Genomic DNA, 15488 nt, shown 5'->3' with positions numbered 1-15488 from the left:
AACGGTAGATTTTGCAGTATTAGTTAGGGCAGGGAATAGCGGTGGTGCACTTTGGCTTCAAGCCAAGTGTTTGTTGTTACTAGGCGAGTTTATGGGTCACTGATTACCGTTTTTGGAAAATATATAGCAATAATCATTATACAAAGTAACAGTATCACTAGGGTGTAATTTTAGTGAAATAATGACGATGTTCGATTGTACAGCGTAGGGTGGCGACACTAACGCATCAAGCAGTTTTAAGGTAGACTTTTAAATGATGGATAATAAGTACAAGAAGTCGAAATTAATGGAGGTATAAATTTAAATTAATTCCTGGGAATCGTGTCGTAAAATGCATTTTCAATGCCCTAATAATAGCCTGTTATTGAGACCGGAATATCAGCTATATTAGACATAATTTAAAACGCTACCTGGAAAATATATCAGCACCTAGAAACGCCTTAGTTATAAGTTCGAGTACTATTTTTGTTTCCTACTTAAAAGAATATATTTATGATATTTTTAATAGAGAAATATATGATACTGTTGTAAATAGTACTTGTAGTCGTTTTAGAGAATATTTATGATATGAATAGAACTTCTGCAAAAAAGCCAGGTAACAATAATCTGGAAGCGATTTAGTAGGGAAATATTTCTTTTAAAGACGGTAAGGCCACTTGTATACAAGCCAGAGGAAATATTCTTCTATGAAATTGTTTAGTAGCAAGATTTGATCGACTTTAGCGCCAGTGCTCGGTTGATTTTCTTACGTAATTCTACCTACTCGAGTGCCTCTATAATATAGTAGAATTTAATTCGTAAACCCTGAACTAATAACAACCCGTAGCATCCAATAATAGTAGTATTGTTCATATCAACTATTTCGCAATTCCTCGTAAAAAAGCTAGGAAATTGATTAGAAAAACAGTAACTTCATGACATGAGAATTGGTACAAAACACCTTTGCACAGGGTGATTCATTAACAGTATGACAACCTAAAGCTGTAGATACTACACGTTAAATGGTGATAATTCAACAAAATATGCCTTATCCAGAAGTTGATACTTTTGTATATAGTATATAGGATGTTGAAAGTTAAAATTTTAGTTCGTTTTTTTGCCACTTTTCTGAAAATATCTAGGTCAGACATTTGAAAATTTTTAAATTTATGTATTTTTAGGTGACGAATAAGATACGTTCTGCCATTTCCGCGTTGCTAATAGAGAGCGCCATTTATGGTCAATTTTACAGAATTTACAGTTAATATCTTTCTACCCTGTAGGTCTAACATGAAATTTGATTCGAAATCTAAAAAATCAATAATTTTTTCATTAATTATGTATTCTTGTTTCATGTCGATATCTCGATCCGTTTTCGAGAGAAATTTATTCAACCAACATTATGCTCAAATTTGATAATTTACAATAATCTATTAGCAACGCGGAAATTGCAAAACATATCTTATTCATAGCTTAAAAAAAACATAACTTTACAAATTTTGAAGCATCTCACCTAAATATTTTCAGAATAATAGTGAAAAATGAATTAAAATTTTAACTTTCAACACCCTATATATAATCGAAAGAATCAATTTTCGGATAAAACATATCTTCTCCAAACATTATCATTTGACGTGTAGTATCTTTAGATTTTGGTTATTCCATTTAATGATTTACCCTGCATAAAGGTCTCAAAAAGTGGGTGATCATATAGCGTAATATTATGCAATTTGTATAATATAATCTCGATCGTATTATATTCTATTATTACGGGTTATTTGAAATGAAGGGAATATACATATATATTCTATACTGTGCAATGTGGCACAAAATGAAACATTTATTTAATCAGCGTTTCAAAGAGCAGGCATGAGTGTTTATCAGACCTGTGGGAACTGTATGTCGCTATTTCGTATGAATCATTGTGCCAATAGTACCAGCTAGCTGTTTTCTATGATTCTGAAACTTCAGTGCAGCTTGCATCTTTTGAATACAGTCAAGAACTTTTCATTATTCCAACCTTCTTTCCACTCTGTTAGTATATCTTTGGTGATGCCTTCAAGACCAGAAGGGACTCACTGTTCTTTTTTGTCTTCAAATTCTCGGCCCTATATGGGACGAAGTCACCGTCGGCAATATCGCAATAGTAAATTTCAGTCCTCGGTGGATGGGTTTTCTATTTTTCATATCAATTTGGTTTAGATCGAAAATCACATTTTCTGTGGTTTGTGGATTTTTCACTCAAATAATATGAGGGTTGCAGATTTTCTCCGTTGCAAACGTAAAATGAATCACCAAGTTTCCTTGCGTGCAGGAAAACGTGGGTTTTGATCTCTTCTCTAAAAGTGTAATTTTTTGATAGATACAAAGTCATCAAACTGCTTACCATAATTCTTTGACTAGCTTGATTCTCTCGTGGGAGTTTTTACGTCTTTTCTAAAAATAACGTTTGTCGTCTTCGACTCCAGCAATTTTTTCTATTTGTTATATAGGGAGAAACAGCACCAGCTCAGAAATACCTCATCCAAGTCGACAAACACATTTCTTTTGATACTTATGTTACTTATCACAGTAAATCCCAACAGATAATAGAGTTTTAGCAAGGTTTGATTAAATGATAATCCAATTACTAGATCAATATTTTGTTTTCTGATCGTCTTGATTAAAAATCTTGTTCCTGTAGTGATGTAATTTCAATTATATCATCCGAAATGCTTTTCCGTCTCCACCACATTTATTCGCCAATTCTATTGCTGGCATTAGTCTGCATTCAAGTCGCCCCTTTGGGGCTCTGTATTATTATTGGTGGACCAGTAGACTAATTAAGTCTGACATCATACCACTAAAAACGTTTCTAAGAAAGACAATATTCCATGTCCCTATAAAAACTTCATTTAATTGTTAATTCCCTACGTCGTTAGACATAAGAATAAGAAGAGAAAAGAAAGCAGCAATTAAATTTTATCACCCAATGTATATAGTATTCAAAAAGATGAAACAATATTGCCAACATGGGTGAGGTCACTTCGAAAGTGGTCTACTACATTATTCGTAAGGTAGTTTGATGTAATTAACCCAGCACCAACTCGTGGAACAACCAGAAATATATTTAAGCTTCATGGTAGAGGTATTTGGATGTAAGTCTTCTTCACATGTTTGTGTGTGGTTTATTTGAATGTCTCGAAGGCCGGTTTCAAGCCTTGTCACTTAGGTTCAACTCCTGTAGGCCACCTGAGAAAAGGATTTAGCAGGGGATAATAGAGGCTCTTGCTGTAGATTCTTCCTGCAATGTTAAACCCAATATCTGTAGACATCTATTTTTCCACTGTCGTGTCATCACTTGGAGGTCAACCCAATCTGTGACAGCTTCTTAATATGGGAAGTAGAACGTTCCCTAGAAATTTCTATAAATACACATTCTTTTGATGTAGTTCGCCGGAAACAAACCTTAGATTCAAGAAGTTTCTGGTGAGTTAAAAAACTCGAAGCCGGCCCTGGGATGATCCAGTAGGTCGCATACCAAAAAAGTAAAGATAACCAATTTCAAGATTTTTTTATAATAGTGAAACATTTTTTGTGATATATTAACATCGAAATTTTAAGTCTCTTGTAACTTCCCTTCATTAGAAAAATAAATAATGGAAGACAATATTCAAGAAAATTCACTACACCAACTGCAGATCTTTAAATAATGTACCAACAAGCGTCCAATGGAATAAATTTACCTGCTAAAAATCCATCGAACATATATCTGTAACTAAATTTCCTACAATTGTTATTTCCTCGTTTCTCGCTTATATCGTTTATCTAGAAACACGGAAACTTATAATATCTCAGAAAATATCAAATGCAGATTCACAAAATTTGAACTGTTAAAAGATGTTATTGTTAGTATTCTAAATCCATTGCTGTTGCCATATAAACACTTTGTTCTCTAAATACTAGAATTTTTTTATTCCAAAAATGAAAAAATATCCCATAATACTTTTTGGCTCTGTGTACAATACTAGAAATGTTGTATAATATTTATTCAATAGATCCATAGCTGAATATTCATCAGTTTTTAAGATGATGCCACCAAATGGTTTTCTCCTCTTTATAGTTTCTAGATCTGTAACTCGTCAATTGCTTGAGATAAACAACGCGGTTTACACTATATATGTACATCTATGATAGTCTTGAAAAAATTATATAATTATTATTTACAAGTTTTTCAACTTTAGAAGTTATTTACAATGTTCTTGAATCCACATGTATATTTTGAAAATTTTAAAAATAGTGCCATTTGCTAAAACTTTAAATACTAAGATATGTTCTATCTCAAATTGTTGACTTATTACACTTCATGAAAGTGTTAAACATATAAAATTTTGAGTAGCATTACAAAATCTATAAGATGCTTAGAAAATTTAAATACGACAGTTTTGATAAGTAGGGAAAAAGCGAAAATTTTCAATCAGTGACGACACCTTCATATACTGGTCATCTTAAATTTGTACACGACACTTTTTGAAATATGATGCCTTTACAATAATTTTGAATAACTCTGTAATATTAATAAGCGCACTGATGCATTTAAAACTCAAACCCTCGTAATCCAATTATTTTTCGAAAAGTCTTGGTTTAAAGCTTCTTTTTTAAAAACTTCTTATATTTCGTTATTGCACACTGAATGTATTGTATTCCTTTTTCACAAATCCAAAAAATAATTGATTTACACGAATATGCACTGTAATATGTTAATCATATTATTCAGTGCTATTGAGATGTTTCACCATGTATACCCAATTTATGGAAATCGATCGAGGTATCTAATAAATGGAGATATAATAACCCTACAATATGCTCATTAACCCCTAATGATGCCATGATTTGACACGTTCCGTAGGAGTCAGAAGAAGTCAAGATGAATAAAATATACCTTAATTCAAAGTTGATTGAACAAAACTACTTATTATCCACATATGTCTGCCCCACCCTCGCTCACCCCTTCCTGCTGCCCCCACAGATAACATTTATATGTAGTATACAGAAGAAAAGCTTATCTAAATTTGGCACAGTTTCAAATAGAAAATGCATATTCGGCCATATAATTAATTAAAAAAATAAATTCAAAAATATTACCTACACTTAGAAAGCACTTGTTCATTTTTAAAAGAAAATGGAAACGTATCTAAGGCATATTTTAAGTAATGAAGAATTGCAGATATAATCTGTGATAACCTGTGATCTACTCGAGAGCAATTTTTTGTTCGTTTTGTTTTGTGATTTATTCCAAATTTTTGTTTGTTTTTAGTACGTATTGATAATTTGTTGTGAAATTTTAATCTTTAAGGTCTTTTTGTTAATGTTAAATTTAGAGGAGTTCCCTTTCGAAAGGAACCTAGTCAAAAAAATACATGTTTTCACGCTCAGCTACTTGAGGAATACAAAAGCAATAATTTTTTAAATCATTGAAAGTCACGTTTTGCATGTTTAGGAACCCTTAATGTGTCTACTTATATAATAACAGCCGAATTTTCACACTGAAAGGTGCATATAAATATAAGTAGTGTTTGTATTTTACAATATATTAGTAGCGATCTATTCTTTGAAAAGTCCTTATGATGAATATGTGTGCTATCGATAGTAGATCCAATAAAATCCTTTCAAGTTAGAATCAGTGTATGTTAGGAACAATAAAGTTTTTATATCCATATAAACAGCTTGTTAGGAGGTTGTACGAAACCTTATTCTGAGGCGATTGCCTGTGGTAGCTCAGGGTCACTCACTTCCGATAATAGAAAATATATACAACAGAACAGCCGTTTTCTGAAGAGTATTTGAATGTGCCCATATATTACAATTTCCACACTAAAGTCTCATTCTGGCAACTGAAGCTCTAATAAAGTACATATTGGATTTTGGAGGAACTGCCTTAATGGACACTTCAAGTGATTCTACAGCAAATAGCCTTCAAGTTAAATACATAGAACTGTTGAATTTTTTTAATATACCATGTTGCTCTTAAAATACTATAATAGTAAACAATACAGGACTAATTTACAGATTTTTTACACGGTTATTATTTGTTGAGTGCCAACTACCTAAATAATATTAATTATAGTGAACTGAATAGTGAGGTGAAATCTCGACTTTGGTTGAACGAAGTTGGAATATTCTTTGAACGAATGATTAGACAATATGGACTCTGAATGTGAAAGGAAAAACGTGTTTGTAAAATATATTAAAAATCGATGCCAATATTCCCATTCTAAAGTTTTTAAATCAAACATTATTTCCAGATTCCGGGTAAAAAAAAAGTTGCTTATTTCTTTAGATGTTTGGTACTTACTGATTTTTTTTTAAATTTTCGATTGCGTCATAATTAAATTAATTTGCTGACAACAAAATTGTACCTGAAATGTATCCTTCAAAGTTGAAAAGTTTTAAGGGATTTCAACCAATCCTTAGTTTCTTAAAAAAATTTGTTCTCAAGTGAAGTATATGCCACCACTAAGTTACAATCAAGGCAAACGCATTGTTCAAATTAAAAAAAAAGATTTTTCATGGATGTTTCAAAGCTAACGTGGGAAAAATAAAAATCGTGTCCTCAACACAGTGAGAAATCTCAAAACACTGAGGCGCTTCAAGTCTTTAATCTTATAAAAACGTAGATTGTAAGCTTCGCAATTATCTAAAAAATTATTGACGATATGAAAAACTTAATCTAAAAAGATAAAAAGTGATAATAACAACAATGTTTCACAAGGAAATATATAATTTAGGTATGCCTCACTTCTTTGAACCGCCCAGTATTATAAGTCTCACTGTTTTTGAAATGCCTCATATAGTATGTACATCCCGAAAATTGAGATTCTTATCAAATCACAATTAAATTCATAAAAATCTCAGAGATTGTTAAATGTTACGTAATATATCCTTCAATTTTATACAATACTAAGGATTTTTAGGTTAAAAGATGATAAAAACGCATTAAAAAATTCGGGATATTTTTGGCCTATAACTTTTTTCAAAATTTGATAGTTTCTTCCTCAAATTTTCAGATACTAATCTGGATGAAATACAGGCATGTCAGGCTATATTGTGGTAAAATTTATTAACAAATTAGTAATATTTTTGTTATCTGATGGTTCAAAATTGTATATATAAATTGGGTATAGATAAGGTAAATAATGTGGGATCGGGCATTTTTAATTCTTGTTTGGGAACTTCGCCTGTTAAGAAATTGGAGCCTCAATTTCACAGATTATTTTGGACGTTTCGGGATAACATTTTTTCCAAAATGTACTGAGAGGTTTTGGTGTTTTCTGAGTCACGAGTTTTTGAAAAATTTTATAATAACTTGAATAACCGAATTGGTAACCTGGATTAAGTAATGAATGTAAAATGTTAAACGTTCTGTCCAGCAAACATAAAAATTCGGTTCTGGGTTCTTGATAGAACATGAATTTTGCAATACTTTTTCATGCGAAGTGAATAACCCAAGTCATTTTCCATTTAAAATGCTATGCATAATCTCATCAACTCATTTAGTTTGCATATTCTTTCCAGTGGCGGAGTCAAAGAGGGGATCAGAGACAAGTGCCCATCACCTTCCCAAAAAATAATTTTTTTGATAATTTTTTGGGAAAATATTTAAGGCCATTCGCAAGAAAATTAAGAGAAATATTGATTTTATTATTCGAGTATTAGATTTGTCCCCTTTACTTACTGCAATCTCCTTTATTACTCCCTGCCCACTCCTGTACATGAGTGGTTCGCATGATCTCACCAGTAAAGCATGTTCGAGTAATGTCAAAGCATTGATCAGTAACACATTCTAGTTATGTTCTAAATTCTATTTAACAACGAACTTAGAACAGTACAGAAAGGTTTCGAAATATTCATATTTGATACCAAGTACCTGAAAATATTTATTGGGTAAGATCAAGCCTGATAGGTAAGCAGTTATTATCAGACGCATTCGCCATTTGCACAGATTATTAGTAAAGCTAAAACTTTCTCATGAGCAAAAATTTATTATAATTTGAAAATTATTTTTGAGCCCTCACTTTTTAACTTAATACTTTATATAACCTTAATTATATAATAAACGTTAAATTCTAAAGTCTAGCTTTACCATCTGCTTATTTTCCGATTCATTATTCAATGTTACAGATTAACCAAGAGATATGCTATAACACGTGGCAAAATATACTGAGGAATTCGTCTTAGTTTTCAAAATTTCATAGATCATACACTCTTGATAAGATAGTGCAAGAAAACATTATAGACTGAGGCCTGGTAATTATTTGAAGCATTCACTGGTTCCACAGGTTATTAGGGGAATTTCAATTAAACCTTTGTAAAAAAAACTTGCTGTGAAATTCCAGTTGATTTTTTAAATTTGATAGTTTAGGCAAACTGAATAAGAGCAGTGGAAAACACTTGGACTAGAGGATGGTGAGTCTGAAGCATTCACCAATTTGACAAATTAATAGAGACATTTCCGGTTAATAAATGGAGAAAATTGAGCCAATTAATTTTTGAAATTTGGTCACGCATCAACCTCCGAAGGAAAATACTATAGAACCGAGCCTAGTAATTATTTGAAGCATTTGCAAATTTCACAGATAATTAAAAAGATTTCAAGCAAAAAATCTATCAAAAATATGAGAAATTGCAAGTAATTTAAAAACATTGAAAATTTATACAACCTTGATCAACTTGGAAAACATTCTATACTCGAGCCTGATCACTTTTGGTTATTTTCTGAAGCATTCGCCAATTGGATGGATTATCAGAGCATTTCATGCTGGAACAAAGTAGAAATATACTGAGTAATTCTAGTTCTTACTAGTCATTATTTTTTTCAAAACCTCGTAGTCTATATAACCTTGGAATAGGTAATAAATGCAAACATTCTAACGCAGCTAAACATAGTAAGCCGTTGATTATTACTTCATGCTTTCAGAAATTTCACAATTAATTAGGCTTCGTCGAGGATAAATTAATTTTTTTTACTTTATTTGTGCCAAGTTTTTATTTTTTTTTAGATCATTTTTAATATTTCTGAAATGGGCAAGGAGGAATTTTGGCATGGTGGCATCCAATTCAGTAAAATGATTAAAATTGGACTATTTGTACCGCACATAACAAATTAATACAAATTCTAACTAAACTTCAGATTCATAAATTGTCTAATCAACCGAAAAATTCTAATTTAATAGAGGGAAATAGCAATCCTTAGCATCCTTTATAGATAGTAATTTTCCATAATTCCCGATGGTCGACACGAGTCTATTATTGAAAAGGTTTGGTAAATGCCAGTAACTTTGACGATTAGTAAGTTATTGATTACAATCTTCAGTTTAGAGAATAATCCTAAACCGTGACTAAAATAGAACTGGCTGCAGTTTTTTACCCGATAAGTTTAATGTTCCTACGCTAATATATTATTACAGAACCTGTGTTAATAAACATATTGTTAATATTTAAATAAACATTAGTTGAAATAGTTTAATTATTATTGTACAATAGTAAATTATATCTACTCAACCTTTAATAGTACTTAATGTTCACCCGCTGAAACCCTTTTTATTCTGTAGCAAAAATAGCACTTTATTTCATACATGGATGTATTTTGTTTTTAGGAAATTTGTTATAGTTTAATTCCCACCAAGGGTATTATAAGAGATTAAGTTTTTTAAGCACCAGACAACAATCAGACATGATCGTTAAGCCAAAGCAGTACCAGTGGCCAGCCCTTTTCTGCTTCGAAGTTAAAGTTATTGCCTGGTACCGAAAGGTGTACCATGTCGGGTACCGTATCCGCCTAGTATGGATAGATAGATGGACTTCCACATGACCTAATGTCAATTCGCCCAGTAGTGAACATGTTAATAGGTTCGTTGGGAGGGCAGGGCAGGGCCGGGCATAGGTCAATTTTTATGGTTCTCGCAATAACAGACGAACACTCCTTCGTCAGAACCAATGGAGGCGCGACTCTGTATAATTGCGTACACCCACAATTAAGTTCTGTATAATTTCGTTATTAATATGCCACCTTCATTTCATTTGCAGAAATTGCCGTTTTCACCGAACAATTCTCGTTACTTATTTATGACTCTTATATGGGCGGTTTTATGGGGCGACAGAAAAACTTGGCCGATTTGAATGAGGCATTGATTGTATGAAACATATTCATAAATTAGTTATCGTTGACTATGTTTTATAGTGGGTTAGGAAGGAGTTCTGATTGTTGTCAGTACAGTTTTAGACGCAATTTTCTCTCCCAGCGGGGGCTACACTGTTCAGCTTGGTATTAACGAAAACTACTTCTCAGATGCAAAAAAGCCCCTTTATTACTATTTGCTCGTGAAATATTGGTGGGAGTTGCTATGCAAATACATTTTCGTTATACTCAGCTATCTGTAGCCGGGACTATACCTACTATCTATTTTTCCGAACAGCATCTGTTAGTGAGAGATGTAGACACTTATCTATTGATAACCTGCTTAGAATTTGAAACTATTAAGTTTCCTTCATGTCATAAAGAATACGCTTGTTTCCCTCGTTAAAAACCATCGTAGTGTATGCTCTTTTGTTATATGCATCTCTTGTTATTTCTGATATATTATTTATGTTCTGTTTCTTCAGGCACCATATTATTAATTAATATAGATACATACATGCTAGAGTTATTAATTATTAGAATTTTTTATTTGCCTTATGTCTGCAATGCTTACCTTAATAAAAGATGCATATCATAGTTGTAAAAACAATTTTGGACAAATAAAAGATCTGTAAATACACTAGTTATTGATTTCATCTCTGCCAAAATACCTAGCCCTTTTCACTATACAGGGTGTTTCAGAGTTGAAGTGACAAAAGCCTGCGGGAGATTCCGCTCAACAAAATATGGGAAAATGTTCATATGAATATGGGTCCGAAAATGCTTCAATTCCAAAGTACAAAGCGTCAAGTTTTTTTTTAATTTGAGCTTTTTATTAGTAGCTTAAAAATGCTTTAACACGAGTTTAATGATTTTTTTACAATTTATTAAAACAATTATCAGACACCTACTAGACCAATTAGATTTGATCCAGAATTTCCAGATGCGTCCTATCAAGCAAGTCGGTTGTTTTTTTTACATCATCCTGTAGTTTTTTTGCGGTTTTCATGTGATATTCAGATAAACCCACTAAAAATACATTTTTGTCTCTTGATTTTTTTTAGTGTTTCGCTTCATTTTCGAGAAAATATTACAATACCTTACCTTGGCATATCTCTAAACTCCATAAGAAAAAATAAATATACTTAGGAATTATTAAAAAATGTATCGCTCTCCAGACCTTACACCCCTGCATTTTTTCTTTAGAGTTACCTAAAAAATCCTGTGTATGCTGCACCTCATGGAAACAGTGAAACAATTACACCAAAGAATTTTCCCTTCTTGCCAGACTATCTAGAACACTCTGGGTAACGAGTGCAACAAAATATGGTAAAGCGGTGCAATGCCTGCGTTGAAGGAGGTTATCGTTTGAATATTTGTTGTAATTTTGTAACCGCTTATTAATTTAAAGAAATGTATTCTTAGTGAATTTATCTAAATATTATTATACATGAAAACCGTATAAAATCTACAGGGTGATATTTTTCCTGCAAAGAAACAATCGATTTTCTCGCTGTTTGTGCCCCTTGAAATTCTGGATCAGATCTAATTGGTTCAGTGGATGTCTTATAATTGTTTTAATACACCGTAAAAATTAAAATCGGCTAAAACCTTTTTAAGCTATTAATAAACAACTGAATTAAAAAAAAAAAAAACTTAACACCCTGTATTTTGGAAAGAAGCATTTTTGGATCCATACTCGCAAGAACTTTTTTCCATATTTTGCTGAGAGGAATTTCCCCTAGACTTTTATCACTTTAACTCTGAAACACTCTGTATTTAGTGGATATTACTTTTACCATTACTATAAAGCTTCAAATTTAATTTCCACCTGAAACTGTTCCAGATGCGTCTTAACTGAATATCTACATGCTGCTGCATATGTCAGTTGCGGTTGAATGCCTAACTTGATGATCTCATTAATTCATACCATGAATAGATGAATGAAAGGAACAAAGCAATAGTAGCAAAAGCGAAGATAGATTCCAAACCAATCGCAAATATCAGTTTGTTGCCACTCTTAATTTGTTGCTGGTTTGCTCAACATTATCTGCCAATCTACTGCACTTCTTCACTTTTCACTATCACTAGATTTTCTATCTCTTCCCTACTTTAAGATGATTGTCTGGTCCTTGGCAGTATTCAGGTTGATTTTCCATTTAGAGCGCCATTTTTCCAACGCTAAGATTTTCTCCTGAAATTTTTACTTAGTGAGTATTTTTTCTTTGTGAATCTAGCGACAATCGTCGCATCATCTGCATACAAGACCACTGTATCTGTCGTGGTCTTGGTGCATGTAATACAAATATTTTATACAAGAACGACGATAGCTCTACTCCTTGCCACACTCTTGTGTCTATTTTTCTGTACTTTAAATGTTAATTTTCCAGTTTGATCCTGAACGAGATTGGAAATTCGTCAATCATTTCAATTAGTTGTCCTTTTTGCCAAACTATTTAGAGTAGTTTGCGAACATCCAGTAACAGCCTTGATCATAAACAATATAATACTGATGGAGTCCCATAAAAAATTTCACGAGTGCTAAAGACGTGTATCCAATACAATTTCGATGGAATTCCAAAAATATTAAAATGTATCAAGTGCTTAATTTGAAATTTCCGTGATGCCATTGGGCATTTTATAATTATTCGACTTCAGCAGGAAAACAAAATAAGATTCACATACCCCTTCATCGCATTGGTCCTCGTTGTGCAACTTTGGTTCGTGCGTCAATATACTTTCTTATGAAACTTGTATCTTAATGTTCTAATATTACAGGCTCTCCTCAACTGAGTTACGCGTCATACGCATATCTTTCACTACTCAATTGAAATAGTAAAAGTACAGATTAATTTATTTTTACAGCCTATTCCTGACGTAGAACAACGCAGCGGTTCCTCCCTAGAACGACCTCCGTCCTCAGCGTCCTCATCACGCGCCTCCACTCCTGGAGCTCCTCTTCTCCACTTTCCACTAGCAGGTCTTCTGGAAGCGGGCCTGGTACCACCCCTTGACGGCCTAGGAGCCACCGCCTTCCGATGCGGTGCTTGTTTGGCCGGATTCCCGTCACCGTGGCTCTTGGAACAACATGCCGCCCTTCAGCATCTACCTGGAGCTGCTGGTAAGCCAACCAGTCACAAAAAAATTGTCAAAACAATTCCTGAACCAAAATTTCTCCTTTAGGTCCTGACAAGCCCTTCGTATGTGATCAATGCGGCCAATCCTATCGGTATCGGTCGGCCTATGTGAAACATCGAGAACAGAACCACCGCGCCCGCCTTCCGGCTGATAAGCTCTTTTCTTGTGATGTTTGCGGCATGCAGTTTAGGTACCTCAAGTCATTCAAGAAACATCGTCTGAACCACGCATTGGAGCGACTGCATGGGAGTCGAAGGGTCTCTGGGGATTCTTCAGTCCCAGTATCGACTTTACCGCCCAGTGACCAAGGCAGCGATCAGGTGTCCAGCAGTAATGAAGCGCTCATTGACCGCGATGAAGATATTCCAGATGTTAAAGTTAAGACTGAACCCGAGGCGGAAGACACTCCTGGTAAATAATATTCTTTGCCCCCCCACCCCGCGCCAAATTGTAAATGTACTATTAACTTTAATATCAACTCAGTTTCAATAGAGAGAAAGCATCTAAACAATACTAAGGCTCTATTTCAACGTTTCTTATGTAAATTCTATTTATTATAAAAGCAGACTAACGTTACAAATGAAAATAAATTATTGACAACCAACAAATATACCTTTATCTTTGTTTGGTGCAATTCGATTTGCGCCTAGATACCTCGTTTTCGGGCCAATCTGATGTTGCGTTGACACATATTTTCATAAATTTTGAATATTAAATTGTCAAAATAGCCGGTGTAAACAACTCGTTAAGAATTCAATTCAAAATTTCGGACTGGAGCGAGATAACAACGGTCCTTTATTGCCTTTAATCTCTGTGCAAGAGGTAAGTTTATTCCATGTTATTAAAATTGAAAAGTTAATTCAAAAAACTGGGTGAAAAAAATGTTCGTACAACGTGTAGCTGCAGCACTTATCTCGGGACATTCTACTATTGTGGCAATTTCCAAAACAAGAAAATCTGGCGAACCACTTAAATCACCCAAGAAAAACGTAGTATGGTAAAAAAAGTCGTCCATGAACGAATTTTAGACACTGGCGAAATTCGTTATACTATTTATGACATATAAAAACTGTAAGTTTAAGAAATTTATTATCTATTGTGTCTCCGCCAATCTCCTTAATTAAACCACTAAAAACATCACTAATTTTTGAATTCTGGACATATATATTTTACATTTAATTTAATAATAGAATGTAAATATTAAGGAAGACAAGTTACGTTAAATAGTCTTTTAGATGAAGTTAAACGAAAAGAACTGTTCAGTGACTGTCATTCATCACTTCGCGTTTTACTAAATGAAATCACTTTCCAATGACTAAAAGACTCAAGAAGAGGACTCATGGAACTTCTAAACGTAGCGGTAAAGCGTCTAGAATTTTTATGAACCTATATGCATGAAAAAAAGAAAGCTTACGGCGATTCGTTTTTTTAGACGAAACGTGGATTTTTCAGAACAAAACAATTAGTCATTCCTGGCAAGATGACAATGCAAAAAGTGTTAAAAAAATGAAAGTAAATGATTAAAAACATGTTTCACTCACCATGAGGTAAATTGTATTTAACAACTAAAATTATTTTTTTATTCAGACATATCATTTTTCATGCTGGAACTGAAAATGGTTTTGTTAAAAGTGAATAAACCATATTGTCGTCAAAAAACGTAACTCACTTATTATCATGTTGAAATGAATGGGGATAATTTTCTCAAATGGTTTAAAGATCGTTTGCAAAAAAATTTAACTGAACCATCAGTTATTATCATTGACTATGTTCCATATCCCAGTATTCTCTTAGAGAAAATACCAGATGGAACATGGAATGAATCCAATATTCAGAATTGGGTGCGTACCCGAAATATCGGACATTCAACAAATATATTTAAAAGTGAACTTTTAGACATTGTTGTTAGGTGGACATCAAATTTAAAAACAGTATTATTTGTTTCTTAAAAATTTATATTATAGGAATAAACCATCAAAAAATACGTTGTTGTCGATCTAGCGGAAAAATATGGGCATACGGTCTTGAGACTTCCACCGTATCATTACATCTTCAATGCAATTAAAAAAAATATGAGGTATTGCAAAAAATTACTATAATCGACATGTTGGCCTAAGTGATATACAGGGTGCCCTCGAATAGCGTAGCCAAAATGATACCGTAGATTATTTGAGTAAAAGTAAGTCGATTTAACTAAACTTGCCTTAGTTCAAAA

General features: G+C 33.0%; 1 protein-coding gene across 6 annotated transcripts in view; it reads left to right on the top strand.

Moving 5' to 3' along the window:
* The window catches only part of LOC136409178 (GDNF-inducible zinc finger protein 1-like), a 79158-nt gene that overhangs the window by 52530 nt on the left and 11140 nt on the right, over positions 1-15488 (top strand). For all 6 annotated transcript variants that reach the window (XM_066390524.1, XM_066390525.1, XM_066390521.1 and 3 more), the window contains 2 exons: positions 13001-13256; positions 13319-13684. In XM_066390524.1, coding sequence (XP_066246621.1) covers positions 13001-13256; positions 13319-13684 — 622 coding nt within the window. The remainder of the gene's footprint in view (positions 1-13000; positions 13257-13318; positions 13685-15488) is intronic.

Source organism: Euwallacea similis, chromosome 5, assembly GCF_039881205.1.
Source record: "Euwallacea similis isolate ESF13 chromosome 5, ESF131.1, whole genome shotgun sequence".
NCBI lineage: Eukaryota > Metazoa > Arthropoda > Insecta > Coleoptera > Curculionidae > Euwallacea > Euwallacea similis.
This window is presented reverse-complemented; position numbering and strand designations above follow the sequence as displayed.